Source organism: Oreochromis aureus, linkage group 8, assembly GCF_013358895.1.
Source record: "Oreochromis aureus strain Israel breed Guangdong linkage group 8, ZZ_aureus, whole genome shotgun sequence".
Classification (NCBI taxonomy): domain Eukaryota; kingdom Metazoa; phylum Chordata; class Actinopteri; order Cichliformes; family Cichlidae; genus Oreochromis; species Oreochromis aureus.
In genome coordinates, this window is record NC_052949.1 from 9,820,159 (window position 1) to 9,832,697 (window position 12,539).

A 12,539-nucleotide genomic window follows, 5' to 3' on the forward strand; every position below is an offset into this window, starting at 1 on the left:
AGAGTCTGAGTGAGAGTCTGAGTACCAGGACTGTATTATACAGTCCTGGTGGTTCGATCCCAGGCTGTCTCCTGGCTGCATGCCAAATATCCTTGGGCGAGATACTAACCCCATGTTTGCCTACTGGTGGTGGTCAGAGGGCCTGGTGGCGCCAGTGTCCGGCAGCCTCGCCTCTGTCAGTGCGCCCCAGGGCAGCTGTGGCTACAATGTAGCTTGCCATTGCCAGTGTGTGAATGGGTGAATGACTGAATGTAGTGTAAAGCGCTTTGGGGTCCTTAGGGACTGAGTAAAGCGCTATACAAATGCAGGCCATTTACCATTTACCATTCCTCCAACATGCAATGATAAAACACAACACTAAAGCATCACACAAAGGTCAGCTTTATTTCTTTCATATTGTAGTTTTATACATAATGTTACATGCACAATGTCCAAAAAATTCCGAAATAACATGAATATATTTCATTACTTTACAACATTTATATTTTTTCTGAAGTTGAAAGTAAACATTTTGTTTGGAAAACGTTTATGAACATTTATAAATAGATTCATTTTACTGTCATTGCATTCCATGTTTTTTTCCTGATTACAGTTTTTTTGCAGATTTGTTACCCTTACTACAGATCATTAAAATGTAAGGTCAGGCATAGATAGCCCTAGGAAATCTAGTAGTTGTTAATTTACATTTATTAAAGGAAAATAAAAACATTGAAATCTATGTGGTGAAAAGTGAAAAGGAATTGCCCCTGATTGTTAACTTGTGAATTAACTGTGATTAACCACATTTCCTTGGAAACCTGAGTTTAAAATCACAAACCACACTGAGGCCTGATTACTGCCTACTGAATCAAGAAAACCACTGCTGACCAAAAAGAACACAAAAATTCATCTTACATTTCCCAATAAACATCTTGATAATTCGCAAGACTTTTATAAAAACATTCTGTGGACTGACGAGAGAAAATCAGAACTTTTAAGAATGTTTGAATCACATTACATCTGGCATAAAACTAACACAGCATTTCATAAAAAGAATACCATATCAACAGTCAAACATGGTTGAGGTAATGTGATTGTCAGGGGCAAATCAGCTTTGGTTTAGTTTGCCTCTTGACTGCTCAGTCGTCTTTTGCTTTTGATAATGCCACAAATGGACTTGGAGAGAAAAAAAACACAGATATCATAATGAGTAAAACCATGTGTAGTGTTTGCCACTATGGCAAATGCTTGATTTTATTTTGCGGAAATTTTCCCACAGAGATGGACTTTAAGATAACAGTAACTTCCCGAGATGAGTAATATTAATCAAATCAGCTTTGCTCTGGATGGTTTAGTTTGCATGTTAGCTATTAGTGCACGTAAAATTTTTAAGTCTAACAAACAAAAATCTCTATATATAATTACTGTTGATAAGATCATGTCAGTGTTGCTTTTCCTTCTCTTTCTTTGACTCAGTTCTTTGATACAGCCACATTATTTCCCTGGTATGAAGGTCTTTCCATGTATTCTCCTCCAGAATATAATCATGGTTGCGGTAGAACGTGACTTTGCTCATGTGTTTCTCAACATAGTAGCTAGGGTATTTTATGTAGTCGTCAGTCGTAAATCCATATGCATCCACCTGAGAGAAAGAGACAAAAAGGGTAGAACAGGTTTGTGTGGGGGTTTTTTTTAAGAGCAAGGCTGTCTTTATGGAAAAAAAATTAGTGCTAGTAAAAATAGTTTATTGAGTATCTTGTCAAACTTAATCTAATCTATTAAAAGAAATTCTTAGCCATGTTTGAGAAGAAAAAACTAACATATAAATGTGAATCTGTGATTCTAATAATAGAATACTGCTCTCAAAAAATAGGCAGCGGACTACTAAGTATAACAGGAATTACAACTCCAAGGCATTAAGCTCAAATTATGGTTCAGCAGCGTTATTGTATTAGCATTTCACTTTGCAACATTGTACAAAACATGAACTCCAATCAGTGAACAAGCAATGACTACATCAGAGGGACAACTCCGGTTGAAGACAAAGTTAGAGAGGCTTTAGCTCTGCTTTTAATACGATACTCTCGGACAGACTAATAGTAAAACTGCTGGATATCAGACTTCCTTCTGCCACCTGGTGCTGGATCAGAGACTTCCTCTCGGGTCATGTACAGAGAGTTCGAGTGGGGCCTCATCCTTCCTCAGCCTTAACACCAACTCTCCACAAAGCTGTGTACTAAGTCCCCCACTGTACCCTCTGTACACACATGACTGTGTTACTTCCCACTTCGCAAACTTGATGACTGTGTTGGCTGAGGATATCACCGTGGTGGGGCTCATCTCTGGAGGAGACGAGACGGCTTACAGAGCTGAGGTTCAGAGGCTGTCAGATTGGTGTGCAGACAACAACCTGGACCTCAATATCACCAAGACAAAAGAGCTGGTAGTCGACTTCAGAAGGAGGAAGTCTGAGCTCCACCCTGTCAGCATCAATGGGGAATGCGTGGAAAGGGTGTCCAGTTTCAAGTTCCTGAGTGTGCACATGGAGCTCAAACACCATGGTGATTTTGAAGAAGGCCCAACAGCATCTCCATTTTCTGAGAATCCTCAGAAAGATGGACTTGAAGAAGGAACTGCTGACTGTCTTCTACAGCTGCTCCATTGAAAGTGTGCTGACATACTGCATCTCTGTATGGTCCTCCAGCTGCACCACGGCACACAAAAAGGCACTTCAGAGGGTCATTAATATGGCCCAAAAAACCATTGGCCATCCTCTTCCCTCCCAGAGGGACCTGTACAGCGCTTGCTGTCTCAAGAGGGCACGCAGAATCCTACTGGACTGTACACACCCGGGACACCAGGTGTTTAAGCTGCTACTGTCGGGCAGGAGATTCAGGCTGCTGAGGTCCTGGACAAACAGACTCAAGGACAGCTTTTACAACAGGGCAATAGCCCTTATCAATGCTAACAGCTGACTTGACTGGCTACCTCCCTGGACTTTTTGGGGGTGGTAACAATAATAACAATAATATTATTTATATTTATAACAAGGTGCAACAATAATAATAATAATAATAATGCACAATAAGTGAGTGTGCAGTTTAATTGTCAGATCCATCCCACTCTGGTCACACCTACAACAGTGAAAACGCTCATCTTCTTTTGTTCAACTTGCAGAGTAAAAATATACTTTTTCATGAAAGATGTCTTTGACTATTCTTCTTATTTCTGAGAGATTTAAGTTGACTTATTCATTCTAAAGTTAATTGAGAGGTCAATGATTCTGAAGTTGTGGTTACCGACATTCAGCACAAGAAATTCAAGTAATTTTAACTCACTGTGTCACAGGTGTGCAGGGCCAAGAAGAGAGTGAATGCCCCATTGGTTGGTCTGACTAAAGCCTGGAATGTTTTATTCAAATTAGGTGACAGTAAGAACCTGTGGGGAATAAAGAAGCATCAAATAAGCATGCACATATTAAAAAAATGAGCCACATTGCTATGACAGCAAGATAGGCAACCTCAAAATTGGAAATTCAATTAAACTTGTTTTATTAAAGTTGCACATGTCCTGAGTATTCATTCTCTGGGGTGTTTTGTTACAGTTGAAGTCATCATTATCATGTCTGCCTAAATTATATTTTTTTAATAGTGTTGATCCACGGCTGTATACCTGTTTTACCAAAAAGCACCATTTCATTGGAAAACAGGAGCAATGAGAGTTTTTATGTGGCTGTACAGATCTGGTGTCTTTCTGATTGAAAAATCATAAACCATAAACATCAAAACACAGACACATTTAAGTTTTTAGTGATAGAAAAATCCCATTTTGATTCCAAACACAGTGTAAAAGAACACCAGCATAGAAAAATACTCAGTGGAACAATACCAATCATAGATTGGCCTACCCAGAGCCCAATTCTCAACATTATTGAAGCAATGTGGGATTATCGTGACAATGAATGGAAGGGAAGACCCCCAATAGCCAAAGAAAATTGGATATACTTCAAGAAGCCTGGAGCACTACTCCTGAAGAGCACTTAAAGAAATTACAAGAAAGTTTGCCTAAGAGAGTTCAGACCATGTTGAAAAATAAAGATCTTCATAGCAAGTATTGATTTTCAACCTGGTTAGAATTGTACACTGTATTTATGTCTAATACATCATAGTTCTATGTATGTTTGCACATGTTTTAATATAATAATAAAATATTTTCAGATTTAACAGAAAAATATAAGCAATTGAGGGTTGACTCAAGACTTTGAAAAAGTACTGTATAATATATTGTATTACTCCAAGGTGATGTGCTACTAGTCCAAGAACTCAATGGACTGTTCATGCTGACGTTCATGTCTAAGTTACAGTTTTATAACACTTTTTTTTTTAGTGATCTTGTGTTTGTTTCTTGTTCCTGTTATTCAATTATGATATGAATTACAGCTGTATCACGGTATTGGATGTAGCTAGCAATGGGCCGCCATGACTGACAATGCTGTGGTAGTTAATGACTTTTGGTTACTGTTTCTGATTGGATGTGGTTCATGCTAATAAAGCTACATTCCTGGGGTAGAGTGATAAACAACATACAGAAACTGCAAGAACAGATTGAGATCTCTTCCTCCTTATTCTGAGTTCATTACAATACTTTTTTTAATGTCTGTCAAGTTCAATTTTGAGTGGCCTAAAGTTAAATTCCAGGTATGATGATCACTGTTTGTTCAGTCACCAGTAGATCAGTTAATTCAACTCCAGTTTTGAGATCATTCAAACCTTTTTCTAACTACTCATAATTATTTTAACATAAAAAATTATTTTCCTTTAATGTGTTTTTTCCTTTCTAAAGTGCCATGTTTTAGTCTTTTACTGCCTATTAGCATTTCTCTTTGTTCTTTTATGACAGGCAATCTGGGTTTGATTGGCCAGATTTCCTCACAAAATAAGCAGTGCTAGACAAATGAAATTATAATAGCTGAATCATTTGAAATCAAAATACTGTGGACAGGGTGTTAACTGCAGGCTGACCTGTTCCGCACATATCGGAGGAAGTCCTGGTGCAGAACGTAGAAATGACTCTCGTTGTACTGCCTTGAATAGTAGTCCCTTGGCCTGGTGAGGTTAAAACACAAAAGATAGCACACTTGTCCATCACATATATATGCCACAGAAGACATTTTGATTTGGAGAACAAAAAATGTTTTAATTTGTCCTGGATTAAAATAGAATGTGTTAAATGAACATGTGTTAAAGGTGTCCATCATGTAGCTGAATGGCTAAATTATTATAACTATTTATAATTAATATAATATTTATGTTATTATAAAAATACATCTTGATTATGTGTCACTAATGTTTTATATGTATGCAAATAAGGCTTGTATGTAAACTAGAAATCTGCGAACTGCATTTGTGAAACAAATGGCAACTGGTAATTGGTTAAAAAAATAAATAAAAATAAATAAAGTAATGCTGTTTTTTGATTGGAACTTTATTGATTTGATTTTTTTTTTTTATTTTGCTCCGTCTTTGCCACTCATATCTGAATGCAGTCATATTTTCTCAATTATTTTTAACTCGTGCTGCATCCATACTGCATTTTCTCTATTTGTATGTGTTTGCTCAAGACTTGAGATAACTGTTTAATTTTTTGTTTTCTTTATTTCTTTTTTCTGCATTAAATTACGTTATAGTGTTGCCCTGAGCCAACAAACTTTGAATAAATCAATAACTTTAAAAATATGTATATATATATATATATATACATATATATGTATTTATTGATATATTGTTTTGTCCCATTGTAGCATAAATATTGTAAAGGATACTTTATGATAGTACAAGTAATTTTAATAATTACTTTTAATTTAATAATTTTAATAATTTTCTCCTCAGTGGTGTAATTATGTGTTCCATAGAGGGCACCATAGAAGGTTGTACTGTTCATTTACTAAGTGGAAAGCATTCAGAGCATTATTCTGCTTCCGAAAACTGCTGGGCAGGACAGGTCATTCAGAAATAAATAAGTTAACAAATAGAGTTGAGGTCTTATAATAAAGTAAATGTTGACTGCATGGTGTCTGAAAAATTTCTGATTTTGATTTCAAATGGTTATATTCTTAATGAGATAATAGCAGCTTTTTGAAAATGGCCAATACATTTCTTGATTAATTTCAATTTTTATTTTAATTTATACTCACAGCTTATTGCGGTATGGGCCAGCAGAGACCTTTTCTCCTCTGAGAAGACCCTTGAGCCACTGGAAATCCCTCATCCCCTCAGGAATCATCACATATTTTATACCCTGCCAAAAGGAAAAGGAGAGAACCCATGTTTTTTCTGAGCAGGGGAAGTAAATATAATATGACACTGTTGTCTTTTAAGTTTAAGTACCTCATCATGAGGGGCAGATTTATACCCGTACTTCTTGAGTGATGTAGTGATGGAGTGGGCTGTGTGAACGTACACCGATGTTTTGTTTCCTAAATCCTCCTCATAACCCTTGCTGACGGCACCATTGATCCTGCCAGACAGATTAAAACATAGTGGTTTCAGGAATTTAAGTTTATTAACAGGTTCAGATCAAGAATATATTTCATCAGTTCTCACCAGTGTGAAAGTAGCTGAAAGGGCAATACAACTGTCTAGGTGTTGACTCAAAATATCTGGCATCTATAAACTCACATTCAAAGACTGTTAACCTAAAACAAAAGAGATGATTGCTGATAGCCACCAGCATTGTGAAGGACCCCACGCACCCCTCAAACAAACTCTTCACCCTGCTGCTTTCTGGCAAGAGGTACCAGAGCATTTGAGCCCTCACTGCTAGACTGGGGCAACAGTTTCCTCCCCCAAGCTATCAGACTCCTGAACACTCAGTGACACACACATATACCTTCATACACGTCACTGCCTCAGGCACTTATCTGCACAATCTCACACATACACACACACACACGCATACACCTTCATACTTCTACTTTTTGCACAATGCTCAGTCTTTTTCCACATCCCACTGTCATTGTTTGTCTTACGTCACTGTGTACTGTACCACTGCACATGGTTTATATAACAATAAAGCCACTTGACTTGACCTCCTTATCGTGTTAATCATTTCATGTCTCACCAAGTTATTTCAGGTTTTGCAGGGTCTGGACTGAAGGCAGGCCAGTTTAGCAGGTGGAGAACTGCTGTTGTAATAGATGTAATAGTATGCATTGACGTAATAGTATGTCTTCCTGAAATATACAAGGCATTCCTTATGCACTGATAAAACATTTTCAATTTTTATCACTGCAGAACAGTTTTTCCTGTCTTGACGTGACTGTTGTTGTTATTTGGCAGTATACAAAAAAAACAAATGAACTGAATTTCTCTAGAATGAGATATATCATAGACTGTATATGAAGGTTGGACATCTAAAGAGTAAAGACAATATGGAAGTAATTTAAGCCTGTATTCTTTGTACGGAAGTTGTTCAGAAGTCTATGATAAAACAACCCTTAGGTTCTCTTGCTCTCTAATTTCTAGCTCTCACTAGTTTAAAGTCTTATTGAATACAAAATGAAGTTCATTTTGCAAATTATGAGAGTCGCAAAGACAGATAAAGCAGGGTATGTTTTACACTGCTTTATCTTTCGTTACACTGGGCCTGCCATATGACCCTGAAGTGTCCCTAGGTTTCCCCATCAAAGTCAAGTATTTTTCACAATACTTGTTCTTTGCTTCAAGAAATTAGGTATGGGTGATAAATACTAAAAGGATGACATCCTTCGTTAACCTTTTTGAAGTCTGGAGTCTTCTTACCCATGGTCATTTTTCCAGCCAAAATAGTTCTCTGTTAAATTACATTAGACTGACTACCAAAACAGAAAAAGATACTTATTACTTCTTAACAACAGAAAAATGTAAACAAATAACTTGGAAAATTAGTAAGGTAGTCTGTAGTAGTATTTTCACATTTTCACGCTACCATCAAGTTAAAAGCTATAAGAATAACTTTGACATGAATGGCAGTAAATCTTCACCACTTTACTGTGAGTCAGAAGTAGTGTCTGTCAAACAAAACCAACTAAGCTTTGGGTTGTTTTTTCTTACCGAAAAACGTAATCATGGCCATCAATCTCCACCCCCTTCTTTGAGCCGTTCAGGATTCGTCCAGTACCCACCACAGCACAGCGCACACAGCCATCACCACCTGGTTTTGGGAGAAGCAGTGGCTCTTTTGGCTTTGGAATCAGCTTCACTGAATCCATCACATCTGCAAACCCAAAGAAAAACATGAATACACAATCTGTGCATGTTTTGTGGTTGCTGTATGAGTAGAGAAGGTTTGTTAGTTTGCTTTAAACTAATGTTTCATATTTAAAAGAAAAGGCTAAATGATGGATGTCTTTATAACAATGTCTCAAACAACAATGTTCAGTTTATACAAGCACATTTTCCTTAATAATTAATTTTTTGAATAAATAAACGTTTGAATTAATATATTTTAATTATATTTTACTAAAATAATTGCTTCATGTTTTTTTTATTAAGTAGTCCAGAGTTAGGTTTATATCAGGACGCCATCTTTTCTATTCATCCATTCCTAAATGCATTGACTTGCTGTTATTTCATTGGCTGTTTAAATGGTAAATGGTAAATAGCCTGTATTTGTATAGCACTTTACTAGTCCCTAAGGACCCCAAAGCACTTTACACAACCAGTCATCCACCCATTCACACACACATTCACACACTGGTGATGGTAAGCTACATTGTAGCCACAGCCACCCTGGGGCGCACTGACAGAGGCGACATATCTCATTTCATAAAACTCATCTGGTGAAACTATATAGGTGTTTAAAAATCCAGTCAGAGAATAGGTGTATATTACTCTCTTATTCTTCAGTCTGGCACACAATACTGGCTCAATATCAGCTTCAGAAAGACCTACCATCATATTTGTAGTCCATAAACCCAAAAGGATTGTTGAAATGTGAAAGTCGATTCCACTCGCTCATGTTAATGTTGTCTTTGTGCAGAAACAAACGTATGTTAGGAAGAAAAGCCTTCTTGAATTTCTCATCCTGAGAGTTTCGTAGAGACGGGGCACATGTCTGAAAATCATAAACAATATTAAATCATGAAACAAGTTAAAATGAATGACAAATCAGGAAACAGCAAAAGCAATAGGTCAAGAAGCCAAAAAGACAGAAACCAAAATGTCATCATGCAGATGGCTGATATGACTCCAGCTATGCTGGCTGACATCCATAAACTTAATACATTTGACTGTTTTTACTATATCTTGTCTTAACATGCTTACTGGTCGTCTATGTTGAGTATCTTCACTGTAAACATCTTCAAAATCCCACTGAGGAAGCTTCTTGAAGTCTTTTTTGTAGAGGAGAGCCATGGGGGTCTCAGCTACAATGTATTGTGTTGTGTTGTTTTTTGCTGAATCGGCTATTTTTGCTTCAAGTCTTCTGCTAAAGTCGGGATGTGGAGGTCCTGATTTTAATTTTCTTTTCCAGTATGTCCTGTACCTCTCAATCACAAAGTCTTCCGATTCACTGTCATCTATGAAGGTTGACCAGCTGAATCAAAAGGGGAACAGAAGCAACATAAAATAATTAATGTGTGTTTCTTTGAAAAACTTTACAGAAATAAAATTCTAATTTACCAGTAAACAGATTAAATCAATCATAGGTTTTTCATGAGTCAACATAGCAAAACAGAACCCACCTGATACTTTTTATTCTATTGTCTAATAAATTCAAAATAATCAAGAGAAATGATGACAGAAAAAGCAAAGAAAAAAACTTTAAAATTAACTCTGCCATCTCTGGTTTGTGGAGTTGTTGCTGTTCAGTTAAGCTCAAAAAGTATCTGCTCTCCCTCCTCAGAATTGCTCACAGGTGGAAGAGCCACGTAACAACTTGTGACTGATGCGGCAGGGCAGGGCTATAGCACAATTGCCAGAGAAAAAACAAAACAAAATCCAAACAAAACAAATTCATTCAGAAGCAGACACACCCATACATAAAATGTCATCAGACATCTGTGCCCTTATTACACAACAAACGGAAAGTCATGCACGAGTAAATTTGGATTGATTCCCTGGTTACATCAGCCTGCATTCCAAACATCCTGGCAAATTACCAACCCCAAGTTGCTTTCCATGAATGTGTGAATGTTAGATATAAAAGTTTTCTCTGGTCCCCTCCCCAATCAGACCAGGAGTGACATGTTTAGCCGCATGTTCTCCTTAAATTGCTGGCTGTCTGAGTGGTGTCCCAGAAATGATGTGGGCTTCATAGATAATTGGCAAACCTTCTGGAGGAAACCTGGTCTTGTTAGGAGAGACGGCATCCATCCCACTTTGGATGGAGCAGCTCTCATTTCTAGAAATATGGACCAATTTATTAAACCCCCCAAAATATGACTATCCAGAGTTGGGACCAGGAAGCAGAGTTGCAGTCTTACACGCCTCTCTGCAGCTTCTCCTCCTGCTACCCCCCAAAACCCATCTCCATTGAGACTGTGTCAGCTCCCAAACAGACAAAAAACAAACTAAAACCAGCAACAAACAACTTAAACATAAAAATCACAAAGAAAGAACAATACAGTATCCACATCTGAACCAAAGAGTAAAACAGTGAAATGTGGATTATTAAATATTAGGTCTCTCTCCTCCAAGTCTCTGTTAGTACATGACTTAATAATTGATCAACAAATCGATTTACTCTGCCTTACAGAAACCTGGTTGCAGCAGGATGAGTATGTTAGTTTAAATGAATCAACACCCTCGAGTCATTCTAACTACCAGAAATCTCGAGAAGCACAGGCCGAGGGGCGGTGTGGCAGCAATTTTTCACACCAGTCTATTAATTAACGAAAGACCAAGACAGACTTTTAATTCATTTGAAAGCCTGATGCTTAGCCTCGTCCACCCCAGCTGTAAAACTCAGAAACCAGTCTTACTTGTTATCATCTATCGTCCACCTGGGCCTTACACAGAGTTTCTCTCTGATTTCTCAGACTTTTATCTGATTTAGTGCTCAGCTCAGATAAAATAATTATTGTGGGTGATTTTAACATCCATGTAGATGCTAAAATGACAGCCTCAACATCGCATTTAATCTGTTATTAGACTCAATTGGCTTCTCTCAAAATGTAAAAGAACCCACCCACCACTTTAATCACACTCTAGATCTTGTTTTAACATATGGCATAGAAACTGAACATTTAACAGTGTTTCCTGAAAACCCTCTGCTGTCTGATCATTTCCTGATAACATTCACATTTACAATAATTGATTACACAGCAGTGGAGAGTAGACTTTATCAAAGTAGATGTCTTTCTGAAAGTGCTTTAACTAAGTTTAAGAATATAATCCACCCACTGTTATCATCTTCAATGCCCTGTACCAACATAGAGCAGAGCAGCTATCTGAACGCTACTCCAACAGAGGTCGATTATCTTGTTAATAATTTTACCTCCTCACTACGTATGACTCTGGATACTGTAGCTCCTGTGAAAACTAAGGCCTCAAATCAGAAGTACCTGACTCCGTGGTATAATTCTCAAACACGTAGCCTAAAGCAGATGACTCGTAAGCTGGAGAGGAAATGGCGTGTCACAAATTTAGAGGATCATCATTTAGCCTGGAGAAATAGTTTGCTGATTTATAAGAAAGCCCTCCATAAAGCCAGAACATCTTACTATTCGTCACTGATTGAAGAAAATAAGAACAACCCCAGGTTTCTCTTCAGCACTGTAGCCAGGCTGACAAAAAGTCAGAGCTCTACTGAGCCAACAATCCCTTTAACGTTAACTAGTAATGACTTCATGAACTTCTTCACAAATAAAATTTTTATCATTAGAGAAAAAATTACCAATAATCATCCCACAGATGTAATATTATCTACAGCTACACTTAGTACCATTGATGTTAAGTTAGACTCTTTTCTCCAATTGATCTTTCTGAGTTAACTTCAATAATTAATTCCTCCAAACCATCAACGTGTCTTTTAGACCCCATTCCTACAAAACTGCTCAAAGAAGTCCTGCCATTAATTAATTCTTCAATCTTAAATATGATCAACCTATCTCTAATAATCGGCTATGTACCACAGGCCTTCAAGGTGGCTGTAGTTAAACCTTTACTTAAAAAGCCATCTCTAGACCCAGCAGTCTTAGCTAATTATAGGCCAATCTCCAACCTTCCTTTCATATCAAAAATCCTTGAAAGAGTAGTTGTCAAACAGCTAAGAGATCATCTGCAGAGGAATGGCTTATTTGAAGAGTTTCAGTCAGGTTTCAGAGCTCATCACAGCACAGAAACAGCTTTAGTGAAGGTTACAAATGATCTTCTTATGGCCTCTGACAGTGGACTCATCTCTGTGCTTGTCCTGCTAGACCTTAGTGCTGCGTTTGATACTGTTGATCATAATATCCTATTAGAGCGATTAGAACATGCTGTAGGTATTACAGGTAATGTGCTGCAGTGGTTTGTATCATATCTGTCTAATAGACTCCAATTTGTTCAAGTAAATGGAGAGTCGTCTTCACACACTAAGGT

The 12,539-nt window shown here is 37.4% G+C and overlaps 1 protein-coding gene across 1 annotated transcript; it reads right to left on the minus strand.

Moving 5' to 3' along the window:
- Positions 1-363: 363 nt before the first annotated feature.
- Positions 364-9,826, minus strand: LOC120441471 (alpha-N-acetylgalactosaminide alpha-2,6-sialyltransferase 1-like). The gene is made up of 9 exons (XM_039616675.1): positions 9,701-9,826; positions 9,282-9,552; positions 8,910-9,072; positions 8,070-8,232; positions 6,366-6,495; positions 6,173-6,276; positions 5,001-5,084; positions 3,318-3,417; positions 364-1,621 (listed from the first exon to the last, which is right to left on the minus strand). Exons 1-9 carry the CDS (start codon positions 9,796-9,798, stop codon positions 1,421-1,423), a joined length of 1,314 nt encoding a protein of 437 aa, XP_039472609.1. The 5' UTR covers positions 9,799-9,826; the 3' UTR covers positions 364-1,420.
- Positions 9,827-12,539: the final 2,713 nt, after the last annotated feature.

Bases quoted from the DNA above. Each gene is read 5' to 3' on its own strand.
- LOC120441471 (XM_039616675.1), bottom strand. From the start codon at position 9,798: ATGGCAGAGTTAATTTTAAAGTTTTTTTCTTTGCTTTTTCTGTCATCA. The intron at 8,233-8,909 runs GTAGGTCTTTCT...TTGGGTTTGCAG, and splicing joins TATGGACTACAAATATGATG to ATGTGATGGATTCAGTGAAG. The intron at 6,277-6,365 runs GTACTTAAACTT...TCCTTTTGGCAG, and splicing joins AATCTGCCCCTCATGATGAG to GGTATAAAATATGTGATGAT.